Source organism: Clarias gariepinus, chromosome 13 (assembly GCF_024256425.1).
Source record: "Clarias gariepinus isolate MV-2021 ecotype Netherlands chromosome 13, CGAR_prim_01v2, whole genome shotgun sequence".
Classification (NCBI taxonomy): domain Eukaryota; kingdom Metazoa; phylum Chordata; class Actinopteri; order Siluriformes; family Clariidae; genus Clarias; species Clarias gariepinus.
Window position 1 is genome coordinate 11,995,156 of NC_071112.1, and position 22,419 is coordinate 12,017,574.

Sequence of the window (22,419 nt, forward strand, 5' to 3'; positions counted from 1 at the left end):
TATACTTGCCCAACTACAATAATATAGCGGCCAGCAGTATCTGCATCTACAGTAGTTGCTACAAACGGTAAGTTTTTATTAATCAGAATAGCAGTTGAGGTTACACATCTGAGCAGTTGAGGGTTAAGGGCTCAAGGGCCCAACAGTGGCAACTTGGTGGTTGTGGGGTTTGAACCTGGGATCTTCCGAACCGTAGTCCAGTGCCTTAACCACTGATCTACCCCAGCTAATTTAGATTGTTAGATTAGCTAACATGTGCGTAAATGGGTCTCTTGAAGAAAAGCAATATCAGCTTTGAGGTGTTGCAAATGAATAACGCCTTTTTTGTACTGAAACTAAAACGCAAACTTCAACATAATTACACTAACTTGTAATAAACCACTATAGTTTCCTCCGGTCAGTACTGTGTTTACCGTCCATGTGCCAACGATAGGAAATATGAACGTCCTTCAGGAGTTAAGGACTGGCTTCTGCGGGAGTAATAACACAGTGCTTAACATAGTGCATGGCTTTATCGGGATCTGTGAACATCTTGTCCTCGCCCTTGTAGGTGATACAGAGTCGCGCAGGATACAAAATGCCAAAGCGCACACCGTCCTGTCCTCCTAAGAGTTTTCTAACATCGGTAAATGCCGCACGAGCTTTGGCCACACTTGGGGTGAAATCGGGAAATATAGCTATTTGCTCCTTGTTAAAGCAAAGTGGACCTCGGGACCGGGCATGGCGCAGTACCTCCAGACAGTCCTGATGGTAGTGTAACTTGGCGACAATAGTGCGCGGTTTCTCTCCTTGCTTCTTGGGGCCAGAACTTCTATACGAATGGTCAATAAGGAGGTCCTTGTCCATCTGAAGAACTTCGGTCAGTAATTTAGAAACAGACGCGGTAGAGCTTGACCTTGGTTCTTCTGGAACGCCCAGGATTCGAATGTTACATCTCTGCATTTTCCCTTCCATATCATCATACCTCACTTTCAGTCATTTCTGCCTGCAGGCTCGTTATAGTAGTTTGCATTGAGACCACTTCATCCGATCATGTAGACAGTCCGCCCTCCATGTCCCTTACAGAAGACTTAATCTGGTCCATCTCTGCGTGGGTTGTCGCAACGCAACTGGTGATTTCGGCCTTAAGTGTCTCTAACTCGCTCTTAATGGAGTTCAGTTCTTCGGTCAGTGCACTTCTCAATTCTTCTTTAATAACAGTTATAATGTCACTCTTGAGGGATATAAGAATTTGGGATTTGAGGTCTTCGATGTTGAGACATTTGAGAATGTCTTTTATTTTACAATACTCAAGATGAATCATTAATGCAACACCTTTAGCTCCACCCATCAGCAGTTAAAGTCTTCAGTTACACCGTCAGGACACACAATTTGCCCAGCACAGAGTAAAGATTAAGACCATAAAAAATATGTATATATAGCTATATATATTTTTTTTTTGGTGTAAATAATCAGCAATTATGGGAAATTCTGAAAAGCAAACAAATGTAACATACAATGAATTAGAAATTCAAAATGAAGCAGATGATCATCCTTCAAAGAGTAAGTAAATTTTTTTCAACAAACATTATGAGATGGAGGTTACATTTATTATTTAGCATGTTTTATAAACAATTACAGAAAAAAAAGGTCGCAGTTACTAGTATTTCTGGTACATTTTAGTTATCTGTAAAACAAATTAAGTTTTATATTCTCATGTTGACCGGGGTCTTTTTTTGAGTAGTCATGAATTACAGAAAATATATACTTCTTCTTCAAAGTGCCTGCATATAGTACCTCCAGACAACACTTAGCATCCAATTGTTATTATTTATATACTGTAAATAATAAAGTGTTTAAGTGCCTCAGGAATTGTTATCCCATTCATATTCAAGATAAATAAGGACTAGCATTAGTATTAGATTGCAATTATTTAATTTTGATTTTATATATAAAATATAAAAAGATCTAAGATGGTGTTTAATGTACTCCTTTCTTTAAAGTGTCAAATATGATGAACTTTGACAATACAATAAATAATTACGAATAGAAATACTTACATTTTTGTGCCACTGTAGCATGCTCATGCATAAAGTACATAAAAGCTAAAAAGCTAAATAAACAAAGTGAAATTTGCATACAATCATATTGAAAAAGGATATAATGACAACATTGGGCTTGAATTTTTTTTTAACTGGTATTCTTCTGATGAGTGGATTTTCAAATTCAAATTTTATTTGTCACATACACAAACATACACAGTACGAAATGTAGTGAAATGCATTTTACGGCTGCCATTGACCCTAGAAGAGAATTAAAGTTTACAAATAAGAAATAAATATGAATAAAAGAAATACGATAGAAATTAAATAAAAATTAAATTAAACTAGGAAAAATAGAACTAAAAATAAAAATAGAAATAGAAATATGATGTGCAAAAATAGAAATCTACTGTACAAATTGAAATATACTGTGCTGTGTGTGCAAATATGCATGGAATAAAGTGACTTTGTGCAGAGGTTATTAAAGTGTCTTTGTGCACTGGTCCAGGATGTAAACGTAAAACTGTAAAATGTAGTGTAGTTGTGAAGGTAGGTGTGCAAAGTTATTAAAGTGACTTTGTGCAATGGTCCAGGATGTAAGCAAACGACATGTAGTGTATATATGAAGGAAGGTGAGCATGTAATTGTCCATAGTGTTCATGGATGTAAGAAGATTGATGGATTTGATCAATTATGAAAAAGATGAAAAGATTGTTAGTTCTGCATAGTGGTGTGGTTGTGGTTGAGAGACCTTATCGCCTGCGGGAAGAAGCTCCTCCTCAGTCTCTCTGTGTTGGCCTTCAAGGAGCGGAATTGCTTCCCAGACCGCAACAGAGTAAACAGTCCGTTATTGGGGTGACTGAGGTCCTTCACGATCTTCCTGGCCTTGGTCAAGCACCGCTTGCTGTAGATTGAGTGCAGGTCAGGGAGCTCGATGCGGATGATGCGCTCAGCTGATCGCACCACCCTCTGTAGAGCTCGTCTGTCCTGCATGGTGCTGTTCCCGAACCAGGTCGTGATATTTCCCGTCAGGATGCTCTCTATGGTGCAGGAGTAGAAATTCCTGAGCACCTTGGAGGGCAGTCTAAAGTCTCTCAAGCGTCTGAGGTGGTAGAGACGCTGCCGGGCCTTTTTTACCACGGTGTTGATGTGACAGGACCATGCCAGGTCCTGCGTGATGTGAACACCGAGGTATCTGAAGCTGTCCACTCTCTCCACTGGGCTCCTGTTGATGACGGGGGTCTGGTAGTTCCTCACCTGCTTTGTACTAAAGTCCACTATCAGCTCCTTTGTCTTACTGACGTTCAGGAGGAGATTGTTTCTCTGGCACCAGTTCTCCAGATTTCCAACCTCCTCCAGGTAGGCCGTCTCATCGTTGTTCGTGATCAGGCCCACCACAACAGTGTCGTCAGCGAACTTGATGATGGTGGTGGAGCTGGTAGTGGCCACGCAGTCGTGGGTGTACAGAGAGTACAGCAGGGGGCTCAGAACACAACCCTGGGGGGCTCCAGTGCTGAGAGTGAGGGAGGCTGAGACATGTCTGCCCATCCTTACTGCCTGTGGTCTGCCAGTCAGAAAATTGGAGATCCACTGACACTTTTTTTTTTTTTTTTGATTTTAGCAGTTGTTTTACACATTCAGAGCTCAGTTGAGTCTGTTGAGCATTAAGTCCACCCTCTGTGTTTTATATTCCTCAAAGCAAAATAGCAAAAAATTATCTGAATGGAAAAAATACTTACAGCATTTACGATATGAAAAAAAATTACACTGAAATATATTGTACTTGTATATTTCAAATGAAAATGTAATTCAAGCTTTGAAATTCAATGTAAAAATATTGAACTTACTAAATTCAAAAATGTTTTTAAGTGTTAAAAATACCATCTTCATTACCATTTTCAATCACACAAATTTCAGACTGCCAAAATTCAGGTAAACTAAATGAAACTAAATTGTTTATAATTGTGCACTAAATCTTAGGGTTGTAATTCTTTTAATAATACATGTCATACAATCAAAGATGACACTTAAAAATGATAAAGAATAGTTCACTCCATTGTGAACCATTTTTCACATTGAGGAATAGAAACTATTTCTCAATGTGAGAAGACAACTATTTATTCATATTATTTATATTTGTACCTGATATGAAATGACAATTCACACTAAAGAGTTAAATACAGTTTTTGTTCATTTTTTAAAATACTCTTTACCTTTTAAATAATTTTGCTGACACATCAAAACTTTACTTCTGCAATGAGTCACTTTTAAAAGAACAAAAATGCTGATACGAATAAAGTGATGTTGCAATACTGGAAAAAGAGAAATTATTAAATAGAGAAAAACATCTCACTAATATGTTATAGTGATTATGGTCTGTTTTTATTTTTGTCAGTTTGCCAGATTTAAGCCACAATAACAAGTATACAGTCAAATAATAACACAGGAAGTGTAACTCTCAGAGCTTTTTTGTGCTGATATGCTGTGCGAATTTAACTTATTTTCTTATGCAGTGACCAGGTTTTTTGTGAGAGATGCACCAAGCTCTAGGTCTAATCACCCGGCAGCTATAGTACTGGGGGCCCTAAGTGCTGCATTTCTTTTCGTTATAATTGGATTGAGTGTTCACAGTGAGTATATGTTGCTAAACTGATAAACATGTTTACTGTACAACGTGAATAAAAAAGTTACTTAATGTTATTAAGTCTAATGTGAGGTAGCACTTTAATTTATTATTTCTTCAGTTTACAGAGTGAATGACAAGCATGACATCTTGTCTCTCAACTCATCAATGATCAGCTCTCAACTTGTTCAACTGCAGTCAGACTGCGGGAGTCTGACTGAGTCCAAGAAAACACTTCAAAAAAAGCATGATGAAGACGTAAAACAGATTCAAAACCTGCAGATAAATTTAAACAGAGAGACAGATTCAAAGAAGACACTAAACTCACAAAAACAAAAATTAGAAGAAGACAAAAGAAAATTGCAATCTCAAATTTCAATAATCAGCTCTCAACTTGTTCAACTGCAGTCAGACCACAGAAATCTGACTGAGTCCAAAAATGCACTTCAAGAAAAGCATGATGAAGATGTGAAACAGATCCAAAACCTGCAAATAAATTTAACCAGAGAGACAGATATGAGGAAGGAGCTAATCGCACAAAAACAAAAATTAGAAGTGCAAATGCAATCTCAAATTTCAATAATTAGCTCTCAACTTGTTCAACTGCAGTCAGACCACAGAAATCTGATTGAGTCCAAAAATGCACTTCAAGAAAAGCATGATGAAGATGTAAAACAGATCCAAAACCTGCAAATAAATTTAACCAGAGAGACAGATATGAGGAAGGAGCTAATCGCACAAAAACAAAAATTAGAAGTGCAAATGCAATCTCAAATTTCAATAATTAGCTCTCAACTTGTTCAACTGCAGTCAGACCACAGAAATCTGATTGAGTCCAAAAATGCACTTCAAGAAAAGCATGATGAAGATGTAAAACAGATCCAAAACCTGCAAATAAATTTAACCAGAGAGACAGATATGAGGAAGGAGCTAATCGCACAAAAACAAAAATTAGAAGAAGACATAAGAAAAATGCAATCTCAAATTTCAATAATTAGCTCTCAACTTGTTCAACTGCAGTCAGACCACAAAAATCTGATTGAGTCCAAAAATGCACTTCAAGAAAAGCATGATGAAGATGTAAAACAGATCCAAAACCTGCAAATAAGTTTAACCAGAGAGACAGATATGAGGAAGGAGCTAATCGCACAAAAACAAAAATTAGAAGAAGACATAAGAAAAATGCAATCTCAAATTTCAACTCCTGGTAATTTTTTCCTTATAATGGATATGATTCCAATAATAATAATAATAATGATTGCAATAATTGAAAATAATAGAATTTCAGTGATCTTCCAGAATTCCATAAAGATAAATAACGCACATTTTTCATTGTACAGAAGGTAGGAGTGGCAAGTGCTTGCCCAATTGGTTGCAGATGAACAGCAGATGTTTTTACTTTTCTGTGTCTTCAACAACTCCACGTCGAGACTGGAATGGAGGCAGGGATGACTGCAAGAAAAAAGGAGCTGACTTAGTCATTATAGACTCTAAGGAGAAACAGGTCAGATATAAACATTTGCCCCATATTACACAGTTATCTCCACAATAGATTGTTTTAAATTCTGTTTCTGAAATTGATAAAAAAAAAAAAAAATTTGTTTCCTATTTAATATTTTTTTCCTATGTAAAATCTTGAGTAGCATTACTTAAAAATGCAGAAAAAAAATTACAATGTAAAATTGCAACATGTTTAAAATTAAAAACTGCTCTCTTGATGCTACTCTTTATGCTCTGTCCTTTTTAATTGACATTATTTTCTCTCTAGTTTCTGAGTTTGCTTTGATATATTGTACAATCAGTGCACTAGACATGTATTAAAATGCAGCAAATACCATTCTTTAGAACAGAGGCACTCAAACAGGCCTTTCAAACAGCCTTCATCACCATTATTTTATAAATAATAGATCATTTTGTCACCACTTGGGGCCCCCTACTGGCTTGGGGTCCTAAGCAGTCTCTTGATATACTGTACCTGTTGACAAGCAATGACTCTGCTTCCCAAAACACAATCTAATAAATATTCATATTACTGTTCTGCATAGGAGTTCATCGTAAAGAGCTTAAAAACACACTACAACCTACAATTTAGTTATAATAATGGATTTTGGATTGGACTGAAAGACGACCATGCAGAAGGCACCTGGAAATGGCTGAATGAGACACCACTGACAAAAGGGTACAACATGTTATTAAATTAAATTTCCTTTTTTACAAAAGATTTTATTTATGAACATAAATGAATAATTAATTAATTAATATTTATGAATATACCATATTACTCCTAATACCTGCACCTTGTTTTATTTATCACACACATCAGTTAGCCACAACATTAGAACTACTGTAGGTAAAGTAAATTGCATTGATAATCTTTTTACCGTAGCATCCGTTAAGGGGTTGGATATATGAGGCAGCAAGTTAAGAGTCAGTTTTTAAAGTTAATTTGTTCAAACAAGAAAAGAAGGGGTAAGTGTAAAGAACTGAGGTACTTTAACTAGAGTCAAATAGCTAGATGATGGGTCAGAGCATCTTTGAAACAGCAAGTCTCATGGGGTCTCCCCAGGATACAGTGGTCAGTATATACCGAAAGTGGTTAAAGGAAGGACAGTCTGTGAACCAGCGACAGGGTCGTAGGTGCGCAAAATGAGCATTGCAAAGGAAAGCTAGCCTTTTGGTCCAATCATACAGAAGAGCATCTCAAAATGGTGAAAAAGTTAAGGCCACGTGTGGTTGAAAAGTCTCGGAACACACAGTGCATCAGCTGCACACGATTATGTTTATGTTTACATTTATGGCATATGCCTAATCCTGTTTTGAGAGCATAAGTAATTAATAACTATTAATATTAGTTTTAATTTTGTGGCTGATAATTTCAAAAATGCATATTTTATAGGTATTGGAGGGCTGGGGAGCCAAATGATTACTTGGCTGGAGAGGATTGTGCAGCTGTATATTCCACTGAAAATCCTATGCAGGCCTGGAATGATGCACCATGTTCATACTCACTAAATTGGATCTGTGAAAAGGAAGCACTTTAGAATCCTCAGTTAATCATGACTATCTTGTTTTTGTCCATTAGTGATAGTTATAATACACCAAAGATGATAAAACATTTAGACTAATTTTAAGTGAGTACATTCTTTAAACTTAACACTTGTCTTGTACTCTAGGTTGTGTGCTTTTAGTTGTACTGTATGCGTTACTTACTCTACTTATATATTTCACTTTCTGCATCACATTGCATACGGTTGTAATAACTGTAATGTTCTGTACCTGACCTGACTTGTTTTAAGGTGGGGAAAAAAAAATAAAAATGTTAAAATAACTTTGCACGTTCTTCCCGTTCTTGGTGGATTTCCTCCGGGTACTCTGTTTCCTCCCCCAGTCCAAAGACATTCAGATTAGGCTAATTGGCGTTCCCAAATTGCCTGTAGTGTGTGAGTGTGTGTATGTGTGTGCATGTGTGTGCCCTGCGAGGGATTGGCACACTGTCCAGAGTGTACCCCACCTTGTGCTCTAAGTTTCCTGGGATAGGCCCCAGGCCCCCCTGCAACCCTGATCACAGAATAAAGCAGTACTGTATAGATGATGAGTGGGTGAGTGCTTTATTGTTTGTCTAGTCATTTGTGGTGGGAATCTTTTTGCATAACATTTACAGTATATTTATTATTGTGCCTGCTAAGAGTCACTTGTGATGGTCATTGTGGTAATACTGAACTATTTTGAATTATGGCTTTTATTAATTATTTTATTTTATTGTAAACACTTACTTAATTTGATTTAAAAGTATCATTATTTTGATAAAACAATCTATGACAATCTGAACAAAATTCTATGCCACGTACTTCCTCATCTAAACAAACATGAATTGCCTCAGTAGGTCCACCCACAATCAACAGTAAATGAGTTCAGTGACCTTGTCAGGGCAAACAGTTTGCCCTGCACAGAGTAAAGAGCAAAGACCACTAACACATTGATCACTTTGATGAGAATTGTGAAAAAAGTGCAAAATATGGTGAACTCTGAAGACCAAGGAAAAGTGACATACAGTGAATTAGATCCTCATGAGGATTTAACTGGAGACGTTCATCCTCTGTATTCAAATAGTAAGTAAATAACTGTTTATCAAACATCACGTGATCTAGGTTGAGTATATTTTTCATGATGTTTCCTGAACTTTGAAGAATAAATGGGTTTACAGTATAATATTGTTTAATAGATTTGGTCACAATCTTAATTATCTGTAAACAAATCTTTAGATTGTTATGTACAGTTGCCTTTCTACCAGTAATTATGAAAAAAAGTAAATATACAGGACTGCTTCTGCTTGTGCTATTTTTATGAAGTAATTGCAGATTATGCACATAACTCTAAAATAGCTAATAGACACTTTTTGTCCTAGTTTTAAAAGACCACTATATTTATTTTCAGTAAATTGTAATTAATTCATTTAATAATTAATTGACTAGGAGCTGTAACTCTTATGGCTTTACACTGTTTTAGATACACTTTGCAGATTGTAGATTTGATATATTTTCTTATGCAGTGAACAGGTTTACGCGTCTAAGAGCTGAACCAAGTTCTAGGACTTATCGACTGGCAACTATAGTACTGGGGGTCCTAAGTGTTGTATTTCTTTTTATTGTAGCAGGACTGAGTCTGCACAGTGAGTATATATTGAACTGCTAAAAAATTATGTATACTGTAAAGGGTAACAAATGAAGTTCAAGTTACGCAGTCTTAAAAGAGGCTGAGGTAATGAAAGTTAGCCCTCTAACTTGTTATTTCTTCAGTTAACAGGGTGAATAACAAACATGACATCTTGTCTTTCAACTCATCAATAATTAGCTCTCAACTTGCTAAGCTGCAGTCAGACCACAGAGGTCTGATTGAGTCCAAGAACACACTTCAAAAAAAGCATGATGAAGACGTAAAACAGATTCAAAACCTGCAGATAAATTTGAACAGAGAGACAGATTCAAAGAAGACACTAAACTCACAAAAACAAAAATTAGAAGAAGACAAAAGAAAACTGCAATCTCAAATTTCAAATCTTGGTAATTGTTTTTTACAATTAACTTGCCTTCAAATTTAGTAACTGCAGACTAATCGTTTATTTTCTCATTACATTTAAGTAATTACATCATTCAAAATCCAGCATCCTTCTTTATATGGATAGAAAAAATAATAATCCTGTCCATAATCCTGTCTTTTTTGTTTGCCCATTAATTTGCTGTACTTTGCACAACAATTTAACAGAAGCGAACTGTGGAAAGTGCTTGCCCAATTGGGTGCTGATGAACAGCACATGCTTTTACTTTGCTGTGTCTTCATCGACTCCACGCCGAGGCTGGAATGGAGGCAGGGATGACTGCAAGAAAAAAGGAGCTGACTTAGTGGTTATAGACTCTAAAGAGAAAGAGGTAAAAAAAAAAATCATTTACCCTCATATTACACATTTGTCTCCACAGTAGATAGATTTAAATTTAGTTTCTGCAATCGATTAAATCCTTAAAGATTTATAGTCTTGATTAGCATGTCATGTAAAAAAAAAAAAAACTATTGCAGCGAAAGACAAAATATATAGATTTTTCCTTTTCATGACATGGTAAATTCATATATATGGATTTTTTTTTCTTTCTGATGCTATGAGCAGTAATGTTGATTTTTTGAGGCCAGTAGTCTTGAGATACAAGATTTTTTTATTTATTTTTTTTGTCAAAGGTTAGAAAAAGTCAAAAGGCTATTTACAGTACAATATTATCTTTAAAATCCACCTAACCTTTAACACCCACTCTTCTGCATAGGAGTTCATTGTAGAAAGCTTAAAAGCACTTCGGTACAACCTACCTTTCAGTTATAATTATGGGTTTTGGATCGGACTAAAGGATGACCATACAGAAGGGATCTGGAAATGGCTGAATGAGACCACATTGAAAGAAGGGTAATCAATCTCTTTTCATTTGCTATTGCTATATAGGGCATAAATAATAACATATACAGTACGATGCAAAAGTTTTAGGCGAATGTAAAGAAATGCTGTAAAGAAATGCTTTCAAAAATATATTTTTAATAGTTTCTTTTTAGCAATTTACAAAATGAATGATTGTCAACAGAAGTCAAAATCAAATTAATATTTGGTGTTACTACCATTTGGCTTTAAACCAACATCAATTCTTACACTTGCAGTCAGGTGTATGATTAACAAATTATATCAAGCAGGTGCTAATGATCACCAATTTCATATCAATGTTAAAATTTAATCATTAACTGAAACAGAAACAACTGTGTAGGAAACTTAAAATTGGATGAGGAAGAGCCACACTCTTCTACTAAGGAGAGGTTGTGGAAGACAGTTTTATGTCACTTGTCATACACTATGGCAAGTGGGCAGATTGAGGTTTCAAGATAGGCTGTTCAAGCTATTTTGAAGAAGCACAAAGAATAGGGCAATGCTGAGGACCATAGATGCAGCAGTCAGCTAGGGAAACTTAATGCAGCAGACTTGTACTGTCCAGAGGAGTCTGGCCGGAAGTCATCTTCCTGACTTCCTGAAGAATTACGGCCCAAAAGTAGAAACAAGGCTAAACGTCTCAACTATGTACAGAAACATACAGTAGATTGGGTTGGAGAAAAATGGCTGCAGGTGCTCTGGACTGATGATTGGAATATTTGGCTGTAGCAGGAGGCAGATTGCTTGGTAAACCCTGGAGATGTCTGCAAGCAACAGTGAAATGGTGGAGGTTCCTTGCAAGTCTGGGGCTGCATTTTTGCAATGGAGTTGGAGATTTGGTCAGGATCAATGGCGTCTGCAATGCTGAGAAATACAGGCAGATACTTATCCATCAGGGAGACATCTGATTGGCCCTACATTTATTCAGCAGCAGGACAAAGACCCCAAACATACACCCAATGTCCTGAAGAACTATAATCAGCGTAGAGAAAAACACGGAGTCCTGGAAGTGATGGTTTGGCCACGGCAGAGCCCTGATTTTAATATCATTACAGAAGGATTTAAGGCAGCCTACAGACACAGAAGATCTGGGGTAATTTTCCAAAATGTTTGGAACAACTTGTCTGCCAAGTTCTGGTTTTGCAAGGGTGGTTTTGGATTTCTATTTTGCTCATTTACGTTCCATTTTGTTAATTGATAAAAATTCATTAACATTAAAAAGCACTCTTACTTCACAGCATTTTTTCCCACACCTGCCTTAACTCTTTGCACAGTACTGTAGGTCAAACCAGGCATGTTTTATAGGTACTGGATGGAAGGGGAGCCTAATGATGAAATGTCAATAGAGGATTGCGCAGCCGTCTATCCCACCAATAATCCAATGAAGGCCTGGAATGATGCACCATGTTCACACCCACTAAAATGGATCTGTGAGAAGGAAATAGATAAAACACTTTAAAAATTCTCATTTAAAAATGAATGTCAAGTTTTTGTTTTTTTTACTTATAATTCATCAAAAATGATTAAATATTTTGTTTTATTTAGTATGTAACAACTATTCAGTCATTCTCTTGCTCTCACTCCCCCACTCACATTCACAAGCACACACAAATAAACTAGGACTTTGTACTTTGGAGAGTACAGTAGGACTTACAGTATCTGATGTTACTTTTGCTTAGAAATACTGCTGGTTGGTTAGCAACCTGCTAGGACAAACTTTTACTTACAAGCATATTGGGAATATGGAAATAACCTTTAACTAATTTAGTTTGTTCTTGTTTAAAAAAAATGCTTTTTTTTATACTTTCCCTCTTGTGTTCAAAATGATACACAGTTATAAGACATGCTGTGATTTGTTCATGTACCTATTCACAGATGTATTTATTATTTCCATTATCACCCAACTAAGGATGGGTTCCCTGTTGAGTCTGGTTCCTCTCAAGGTTTCTTCCTATTGCCATCTCAGGTTTTTCATAGTTTTTCCTTGCCACTATCGCAGATGTCCTCGGCTTGCTCATCAGGGACAATCTTATCATTTTGATTCATACACATTTCATATAAACTTAAATAATTCTTTAGATTGGGTGTAACTGTTTTGCGCCAATGTCAATTGTTTAAAGCAATATACAAATAAAATTGAATTGAACTTCCTGTGGTAGGAATGTGGTGGAAAACCAATCAGAATAGTTTGAAAGAACATGTGATTAAAAATAATAACATTAATGATAATAATAATAAATTTATTCTCATTTTTCATATTTAATTACTTGACACTGAAATGAGTAAAATAATTGCGTTTTATTTACACTCTATGCATTTTCAATGCCAAACACTTTACATAATACATACCATTTTTAAAACAAACTCAAGGTCCATTTTTCTCCCTCTCATTATAGCTTTGCTCTAAGTTAAAAACTATACACTATGGTTTATTATATCTATTAATATTTGTGACCCATCACATCAAATCAGGTATTAATCATGATCATTTGGGGAGTGCTGCATATTTTCAGATTCCTGGGTCAATAATCATTTTGGTACCAAGTACTGTATATCATGTCTGGTTGCAGAGATATGGCCAGTGAGAGTTGGTTTATGTGAAGAGCTTTATTTTTAAAATAATTAAGGAGTCCATGATGTAATAAGAAAGAGGGAACTCATATTGATGCCAGGATTTCCCTTCTATACCTAAAAATAACTTTGACATACAGTTTGATTTTATAGTGAAAAAATGTTGTTGAATATTTAGGAAGATAAGGTATTTATCAACCAATTTAGCCGAAACTTACCTGTGAGATTTAATACCTGACTTGAAATAAAAGGTCACAAATTTTCTTAAATAATTTAAACCTCAAAGTTTTATAGCCTGCCTTACTCTGGGATTACATAATGTGGGAATATTTAAATAAAAAATTCAGAGCACTGCGAAGTGCTGTCTAAGGGTCTTCAGGATCTGTTGAGTGTCCACGTGCTCAGGAAAAGCATCCTCTGACTTCTGGGCAGCCATGTAGCTACTCTGAAGATCACCAATCTTTGAAACAAAACAGTAAAACAAGTACTGATGGTCAGGTATAAATACGTATAAATATATTTTGAGACAGGTTAAAATCTTCTGATAATGTTTATATCAATTAAGGGGAAAAGCATGATCTCAGTTACTGTACTTTGACCTTGACATGCTTACTGGTGTCATATGGGGTGGTTTAAATATTTTATAAACTATGTATCTTTAGTGATTTTCTTCACACACAACTGTTAACTGTTCTTCAATAAAAGAAGTGGGACCAAAAGCTATAGACCATTTAAAATGTCCATTCTAAGATGCTTTTCTGCTCAGGACAGGTATAAAGTGATTATCTGAGTTACTGCAGAGTTTCTGCCACATGGAACAAACTGAAATCAACAATACCTTGAAAATCCCAAGAGATCAACATAACTCAAACCAGCCCATTTAAGTGATTGATATCACAGGACTTGAATGATTTTATGCACATATTTCACATTTACATTTCAGCATTTGGCAGACGCCCTTATATAGAGCGACTTACATTTTTATCTCATTATACATCTAAGTGGTTAAGGGTTAAGCTCAAAGGCCCAACAGAGGCAGCTTACAGTAGTGGTAGTGGTGTTTGAACAATGCCTATCCATCCCCAGTGTGCTGACATGCACAATTATATAAATGTAGGTATACAGGTGTTCCAAATGAACTGGTGTGTGAGTCTTGAAATTTCACTGTGTCCATGTAGTAATAGCTGAATGCTGTAACATAGTGTCCAAAATCAGCTATTGTCATGTGAAAATACATGTACCTGCAAGAAAGATAAAAGCTATCTGAGTGCTTACCTTATCTGAAAGTACAGCAAAGTTGAAATGTGGTTCGTACATGTGGGGAGCGAGAGAAGCAGCTGTTTGCAAAAAGGCTTTTGCCTGTAACAAAAAGCAACATCACTCACACTGAAACCAATAAACATGTTAATCATTTAAATGATCTGTAAAAAACATTTGTGCTGCTTCGGCTCTCCTATATGAATTGGTTTTAACAAAAGATAAAAACTGATGGGTATTTTTTAAACACTTTACCATTTCCCACACTTCCTTATGTTTCTAGAGGTGCATGATATAAACAGTAAAGTTTAGATAGTCCGGCAGACAGACAGACATCTTCTAATTCCATGGCTTTCCTGATTTTTATTTCTTTCTACATTGTAAAACAATGCTAAAGGCATTCAAAATATGCAATAATAACCTTTGAACAGTTGAAACAGTTGATGTTGAGAAGTGTCTGCTACTTACGTGTATGCTTTGTAAAGCCTTGATAACGGCTCTAATCTGAGGTGCTGTTAATTGGTGCTTTGTGAGGCTGGTAACTTTAAATTAACTTCTCATCTGCATTAGGAGTAAGTTTTGGTGTTGCTTATGGTCTTCATGAGAGCCAGTTTCATCATGGTGCTTGATGGGTTTTGCAAATTGCACTTTCTTGCTAAAACTATTTCAGAACAGCTGACTTTTATGTCTTAAAATAACAACTGACTATAGTTGTTACTTAATTAACTAAGGTCATGTTTGTTATTTCATAGTAACAACAAAAAAAAACAGTACTGTGTGTTATTTCAAAGTTTAAAAATCCAGTACTGTTCTAGAATGTAGAGAATAATCCAAACTTGTGTCCAAACTGTACATCATTTATGGTGACACTTTATATAGAGCTTATATAGACGTGTATTTGCCCAATGAATTCAGTCATTCACGAGTGTTCCAAGCAAGTTGTCGCCTATCAAGAATCATTGATATAGAGTCTGAATACCTATGTAAATGTGATATTTTAGTTTTTTTTAAAGAAATTAACAAAGCAGAATACTCCAAATGCATCTTTGTTCTTTGTTATTGTGAAGTATTGTGTGTAGAATAATAAAAAAGGATATGATCTATTTTAAGACGAATGTGAAATGTGGAAGAGTTAAAGGGGTCAGAAAATGTTCCATTGGCACTGTATATGACAAAATTTGATTTAAGAGACGTTTGTCTTACATCTGAATATGCATTATATTATTGGGTGAAAGCATTTTTTTCTTTTCTTTTCTTCATGTACCAATAAGCAAAGCACCTAATCCAAAGTCATTTAAGTCATAAAAAGACTTTAATATTCTTTGTTCTGCCTGCATATTTTCTGGTACAGGGAAAACAATAGTGTTTACTGATGAAGAACATTAGAACTGTGTAGCCTGTTTTGCAAGCCAATTTCCTTTAGAACTCAGAGACTAAATTGACTGATATCATTTTGTTAGACAATTCCAGTAATTAAACTATCCACCCACACAAACAACTAAATGACTATTCATACAATGTGTGCCAACAGATATTACAGTTCACAGAATACATACACTTTAAAAAATAGACAAAAATGAAAGGTACTATAATCAACATAACATGCAATTTTTTACAGTCAGAGACGTTCCACACTGGCCAAGTAAGCAATTAAACATCACAGTGTGTGATGTTACAGGCAAATTACCTTTTAGATACTGTGCATTTAGTACAAATTTAACTCTTTGTTTTTGGCTAATACATTTACCCATATGACTAGTTCATATGGCCATCCCATTAAAATTACAACTTAACCTTTATTGGCTGAATAAAGGTTCTTTCACAAAAATGTTTTTTTTTTTTATCAGCTTATGTAGCATGTAAATTATAATAGTCCCTGGGTAAGTTGGTACTACAAAAATGCTAACATACTAACATAATTTAACCAATAACAGTCCAACAAGGGTGTGGTATAAAGGTTTTAAAGGATTATTGAATGTATAAAATTAATTATCCGCTAGTTCGACACATACATAGATTTCCATGTAAAAGCCCCCTAAATTAACCTTTAGAATATATTCATAATATAATATAATCTTCGTTTAAAATCATGCCTTACCTGCTCAATACTGCCTTTGCGTAGCTCCAGCACTGCTAAATTGTTGAACGCCTCAGCGTGATCATTGTTAAACGCCAAAGCTAGTTTAAAGCACTGATAAGCTAGAGTTAAGTCACCAATACCCTGAGGGAAAGAGACATGACACAACAGAGTTAGCTTAAAGATCTATCAATTTTCCATCAGCTTAACCAATAACTTCACAGTGTGAGCTTTTATATGAATGTGGCTATGTTGTAGGCGGACGCACCACGGCAACATGTCCAATATTGTACCAGATGTCAGCCTGTTCCTCATCACTGGCAACCAGGGCTAATGCTCTCTCAAATGAGGACAGAGTCATGTCATACTGCTGTGCATAAAAGCAGCACAGGCCCAAATTATTGTAGAGCTGGCAGTTATACACACCCATTTGCAGCAACCGTCTAAAATAAAAAAAAAATTAAAAGAAAGTAGATAGAGTGACATATATTTGTATAACCTCCTATACGCAGTAATGCCCTTTCTTCTACTGTACATGAGGATGATAACCTGTAGAAACGCAAGGCGATCTCTGGTTGGTCTGTATAGAAATGGTTGCTTCCTATGCAGGCAATGGCCTCCACATGTGTGTTGTCTTGTTTTAATACGTCTTTGTAGTACTCTGTAGCTGAAGTGATGTTATTCATTTCCTAAAATGGAAAAAAAAGAAAAAATAGTTAAGTTCCAACCTAAAATCAAGTTTCATTACAATACAAGCTTACACAAATCTGAAATCTCAAAATAACATCTGCAGGTTTATCCATGAGAACCCGACAGATATACGTGCCTCATGAACGCGAGCAATCCCAGTCAGCAAAGTCACCTCTCCAGGGAAATGGTCCAGGCCTTGTTTAAAGAGGTTCAGGGCAGTTATGGGTTGATCCAGTCGCTGATATACCTGCACACAATGAAACAGAGAGAGGAGACAAATTGATATTGTACATTTCCATTGTATAGTGTACAAAGTATAAATGAATTAAAAGGAATTAACTCTGTACCTTTGCAAGGTAGAGATAAGTGTCTACAAACTCCTGGTGATTGAGGGCTGATCTGAATTGTTTCTCAGCTTCACGATACAAACCTAGCCTGCAAATAAAAACCTCAATCATTCAACCACTCAATCATTACAGTCAACAAATCAAAGTTCTCTTCACGATGCAATTACAACTCTAGCAAGAAGTTGTTTTTTCACCTGTAATAACATTTCCCAAGTTGGACTTTCCACCACCAGTCCTTGAACTGTGCATGCTCTGTAGCTAATGCAGCTAAATCCAAAGCCTGAAATGTTCCACAAAGGCAAGCAAAAATATTTTATTGCTTATTTTAGCTCATTTCCTCATTACATCACTGCCAATGATTCTCACCCATCACAGATTTCTATTCATTTGAGAGTGTCTACATTTCTTGTGAATAAATACTGATATATTGCAACTATTATTTAGAAGTAAAGAACATGATGAACGTACTTACATTTTTGACATCGTTCTCATGGTGAAATATGTATTCAAATAAGGTCTGGCATAAAAGTTAAAAAATAAAGAAAAAAAAAAGTTTGGACAACTGGCAGAAACAGACTTACGAGACTAGAGTTTTTAAAGAAATTTGCCTTTGACTACTAAATCAATTATTGACTTGTGATATGCGGTTGGAATACCTTGGATAAATTAGGTTTCTGTGCATATTTTGGCAGGTTTAACCTGGACAAGTTTATAAATGGTCCATCTGGATGTGTTAACATAGAAGCCTGAAAAATTAATAAAATGGCTGGTTATTGAAACAGCGTTCACATAGAACTATTCACTACGGTGTTTAAAGCAGAATAAAAGTGTAAACATAATATCACAGAGTAACTGCCTACCGTGCCTAATCGAACAAATCTCCCAGAAGCACTAGTGACCGGACGGGCAGTGTTCGCAGTTCGAGGTGTTCTGATGGCTTGCTCCATTGTCCCTGGCCTACCAGACTGAGTGCTGGGCCTTGCAAATCCAGTAATTGGGCGACCTGACTGGGTCAATGGTCTAAAAAAAATAAAAAATAAAAAAATCACATACAAAACACAATACAAACTCAGTTAAATATGTTACTTCCAGTAAGCACGACTTAATTTCTTAAAAACTTGGACCTACCTGTATAGTTCTCAATGTGATGACTAAGCATAATCTATTTTTTATACAACGATGGAAATTAAGACACCATTATGAAATTGATGTTTACTATGACAAGTTTTCATTATAATTTCAACTGGTTGAATAGGTGTAATACAAACTTGATGAACTTGATGGGCCAGGGGTAGCTCAGTGGTTAAGGCATTGGACTACGGTTCGGAAGATCCCAGGTTCAAACCCCACAACCACCAAGTTGCCACTGTTGGGCCCTTGAGCAAGGCCCTTAACCCTAAACTGCTCAGATGTGTAATAGGATAAAAAATGTAAGTCGTTCTGGATAAGAGCGTCTGCTAAATGCCCAGATGTAGATGAGCTGAGATTATGAGTTTATGGTTTCTCTTTTCTAATAGTTATAGAGGATCCTCAGGTGCAAGAGATTTAAGGGCCCCTATTCATCATATTATCTTATATCTTGGTGATTTGGGTAGGTAGGCTCACAATATACAAATAAGCAAGTTAGGCTAAAACAAGATAATTTAACACATTAAAATTAATAAACCTGATGGCTGGAGTAGGCCCTCCACCCTGGCTTGTTCCAGGGAGCCTCAGTGACGTTCCAGGTCCTGCCAAAAAAAAAAAAAAAGACAAACAGTTTGGTTGTTTCTTTTGTGGGACGGACTAAAATAGTAGGCATGCTGAGGTTTATGTAATTTATGCATACTGTATATCAGACTGCAGCTTTATGGAAGTACTCACGTGCTACTTGTGCAATGGCACTTTCATCCAGCATTATTTCTGCAATGCCTTCCTGATCAACTTCCACTTCATCAATGTATACCATCTCAGTCAGAGCCCTTGTCTTCAGGCTCCAAGCTGCCTTTAGGGAGACAAAATAAATATTTGAAACAAAATCCTTTTAAACAAAATGAACCCCCTTTCTTTTGTGCAAGTTCTTACATTAAAACCTAAAGCTGGGAAACTGAAAAGGCGCTGTATACTTTTTAGAGTAAGAAGCCTGTATGTCAGTGTACTTTCAAAAAGAGAAAACTTGCACTCATTTTCCACTTACTTCTGCAATTCCATTGGTTATTTTAAGGTGAGTAGGATCATGTTAGGGCAGAAATACATTTATTGAGGGTTAGGAGGATGTGATTTAGGATCTAACTAAGAGTCTGCTTCTAATACATCTCATTGACAGGAATAGGGATCAGGGACCAGACTTAAGCTGTTACCTCTGAAATATGGAGTGAAGCATGAGGTTCCTTGGCAATAAGGTGAGGTGGGGTTGGGTAATAAAATAAATATTCTGGTTAGATAATTGAATTTAGAAGCAAATACCTTATAATGCAGAATGGTGTTTTCACAAAACAAATATCCACATGCAAAAATCCACTTCAATCTGACCAAGCATCTGCAACACTTCTCAAGCTTGTAAGTGCTGGTAGAAATAAAAGTTCACTACATTTTAGGTAGTTTTTCTTTTAATGAACACAAGAGTAAGGCTATTATAAAATATAAAACATGTATTTATCAATGGGGCACCATGGTGGCGTAGTGGTTTGCATTGTGGCCTCGCACCTCCAGGGTTAAGTGTTTAATTTCCACCTCGTGTCTGTGTGCATGTTCTCCACATGCTTGGTGGGTTTCCTCCTGGTACTCCAGTTTCCTTACATAGTCCAAAGACATGCAGATTGGTTCCTAAATTACCCATAGTACCTGAGATGACCTGGTTTCTGGGATAGGCCTCAGGCCCTCAGTGACCCAGTACAGGATAAGCAGTATAGAAAATGAGAATATTTATCAATGTAGTAGTCAATGGTCTAGACCAAGCTGTTTATTCCACACAGTCATAATCCCAGATATTGTTAAGTCGTGACCACTAGATAATGTAATACAACAATGCAATAATATTACCTTGGTTATCCACAGAACAAAATTAGTTGCTAGAGCAGGGACAAGATAAGAAATACCTTTATTCGTCCACAGTGGGGAAATTTCTATCTTACAGCAGCAAAGAAAAATGTGCAAATATAAAGTCGAGACAGTACAAATAATACAAAAGAAAAGAAACAAACAATACAATAGTTTTAATTCCAAAGCAAATTGTACTAGTTAATATTGCACAGTTTAAAACTGTGTTATTGCACAGTTACTATTGCACAAAAGTTTAGGTTACTGTTATTGCACAGTTTAAACAACAGTAATAACATTGTGCATTATGGTGACTGGTTCACTGGGAGCAGCTCTGAGCTCTGTACACTCTAATAGCATTATACGAGTTACAATTAGATCCTATAACCACTAATGTTCATAAGCTTCCTGCGTTTCAGTTATATTTCAGCTGAGGTCTAGATTAGGAGGATTTATTGTAGTTGACCTAGCTAACTTTAGCAGCGCTGCTAGCCGTGTTCTATCCATGTAAACAGACTCACTTGGTCGTACGGATTATCCTCCAACACCTTTGTGCAAAGATCCGAGCATTTTTGAAACTTCCGTCTCCTGAAATAGCTCCATGCTAGAAAAAAAGGATCCAAAGTCACTTCCATTTTTATCCTACAGTCAGTTTACACCAGGTAACGTATTTCGCTTGTTGCTAGCTTAGCTAAAAGGGGCTTGCTAAAGGCTCCTTAGCTGAATCTCGAGCGTCCCGTTACCCCCAGCAACAAGAGCCAGCCTTGTGCGCATGCACATTTTTCCACCTCCATAAAATATGCGCATGCGCATGTCTGATTTTCCACCCCCATAAGATTTAAAGCTTCTTCCCGGGCTTAAATTTCTCCTGGCGCACACGTTCATACGTTTATAATAAAGATTAGCTAGTATTATAGTAGTTAATGTTATTATACTATTTATCTTAACCCATAGAAATAATTTTGCATTCTGTAAAAGTAAGAAATAGAATTTAGACGCATTAAAGTATTTTATATATTTTAATAATATATTTATGGTTCTTTTTTTTATTAATAACGAGAATAATTGCAAAAGTGAAAGAATAAAAGTACAACATACAAGATTCAGGTGTAAACAATTAACTAACCATAGTTAACAGAAAAAAAAGATATAGAGTATAAGCAAACTTAACAAAAATGTAAATATATAGGAACAATGGACAGAATAAAAAACAAACAAAAAATAGAGAAAATAAACTAGCAGCGAGGGGATGATTTTCTAAGGCAAAAAATTAATATAACGATACTGATTTTCCAGTAAGCAATAATGTAAATCCAGATATTTTAAACCAAACACCAAAATATTACCAATATTACACAAAAAACACACAAAATGTCACATAGTATTCGTCAGCCTGCCGAAGGCAACCTGTTGACTCTTTGGAAACAGCTGTCACTGACTGAAAAAAAAAATCCAGAAAAAATGAGTTAACTCACTTTCCTTGGGTTCCTATTAATGCAAACAAGTTCTGAATGGCTCCCGGATGTAGCACAACTTAGCCAGCATTTGGTCACAATGTTTCCTTGATTAAATCAAAATGTTGAGATTTTTGGTTTTCTATAAGATTAAAAAATATATTATTAAGTCTGTTTCGAAACATGTCTGAATCCTACAGCATAAATTATATTTTTATATCACTTTTTTGTCAGTGCTGTGTCACAATTACTGTAGAGTAATGATCCCTAGACACGTGACTAACATTTTTGAAAATATTCTTTTTTTGGGGGGGAATTCGACATGCTAAAAAGATTATTTTTGTTGTGTTATATATTTTAACACATTTTTGGGGGGCGATTTGTCATACAAATTGTAAAGTAAAT

At 35.9% G+C, this 22,419-nt stretch overlaps 2 protein-coding genes across 6 annotated transcripts; one reads left to right on the forward strand and one right to left on the reverse strand.

Annotated features, from left to right (window-relative positions):
- Positions 1 to 1,364: 1,364 nt before the first annotated feature.
- LOC128535794 (C-type lectin domain family 4 member G-like) lies at positions 1,365 to 12,799 on the forward strand. Of its 3 annotated transcripts, none has more exons than XR_008361862.1 (7): positions 1,365 to 1,542; positions 4,535 to 4,651; positions 4,766 to 5,851; positions 5,985 to 6,148; positions 6,690 to 6,823; positions 7,541 to 8,753; positions 9,194 to 9,313. XR_008361862.1 is itself a non-coding variant. In XM_053509852.1 (6 exons), exons 1-6 carry the CDS (start codon positions 8,633 to 8,635, stop codon positions 12,057 to 12,059), a joined length of 960 nt encoding a protein of 319 aa, XP_053365827.1. In that variant the 5' UTR covers positions 7,742 to 8,632; the 3' UTR covers positions 12,060 to 12,799. The 3 variants fall into 3 exon arrangements, 1 of the variants encoding a protein (XP_053365827.1); XR_008361863.1 differs by having other exon boundaries at positions 4,535 to 4,625; positions 4,851 to 5,851; XM_053509852.1 differs by lacking the exons at positions 1,365 to 1,542; positions 4,535 to 4,651; positions 4,766 to 5,851; positions 5,985 to 6,148; positions 6,690 to 6,823 and adding exons at positions 9,441 to 9,704; positions 9,907 to 10,070; positions 10,455 to 10,591; positions 11,906 to 12,799 and having other exon boundaries at positions 7,742 to 8,753.
- An 80-nt stretch (positions 12,800 to 12,879) lies between these two features.
- Positions 12,880 to 22,097, reverse strand: ttc8 (tetratricopeptide repeat domain 8). Of its 3 annotated transcripts, XM_053509853.1 has the most exons (15): positions 21,082 to 21,303; positions 19,882 to 19,911; positions 19,406 to 19,526; positions 19,209 to 19,272; positions 18,403 to 18,562; positions 18,199 to 18,288; positions 18,015 to 18,059; positions 17,737 to 17,822; positions 17,543 to 17,630; positions 17,332 to 17,442; positions 17,055 to 17,194; positions 16,774 to 16,948; positions 16,527 to 16,649; positions 14,447 to 14,530; positions 12,880 to 13,631 (listed from the first exon to the last, which is right to left on the reverse strand). In XM_053509853.1, the coding sequence occupies exons 1-15, from the start codon at positions 21,193 to 21,195 to the stop codon at positions 13,515 to 13,517; spliced, it is 1,548 nt and encodes a 515-aa protein (XP_053365828.1). In that variant the 5' UTR covers positions 21,196 to 21,303; the 3' UTR covers positions 12,880 to 13,514. The 3 variants fall into 3 exon arrangements, with proteins under 3 accessions (XP_053365828.1, XP_053365830.1, XP_053365829.1); XM_053509855.1 differs by lacking the exons at positions 19,882 to 19,911; positions 21,082 to 21,303 and adding an exon at positions 22,036 to 22,097; XM_053509854.1 differs by lacking the exon at positions 19,882 to 19,911.
- Positions 22,098 to 22,419: the final 322 nt, after the last annotated feature.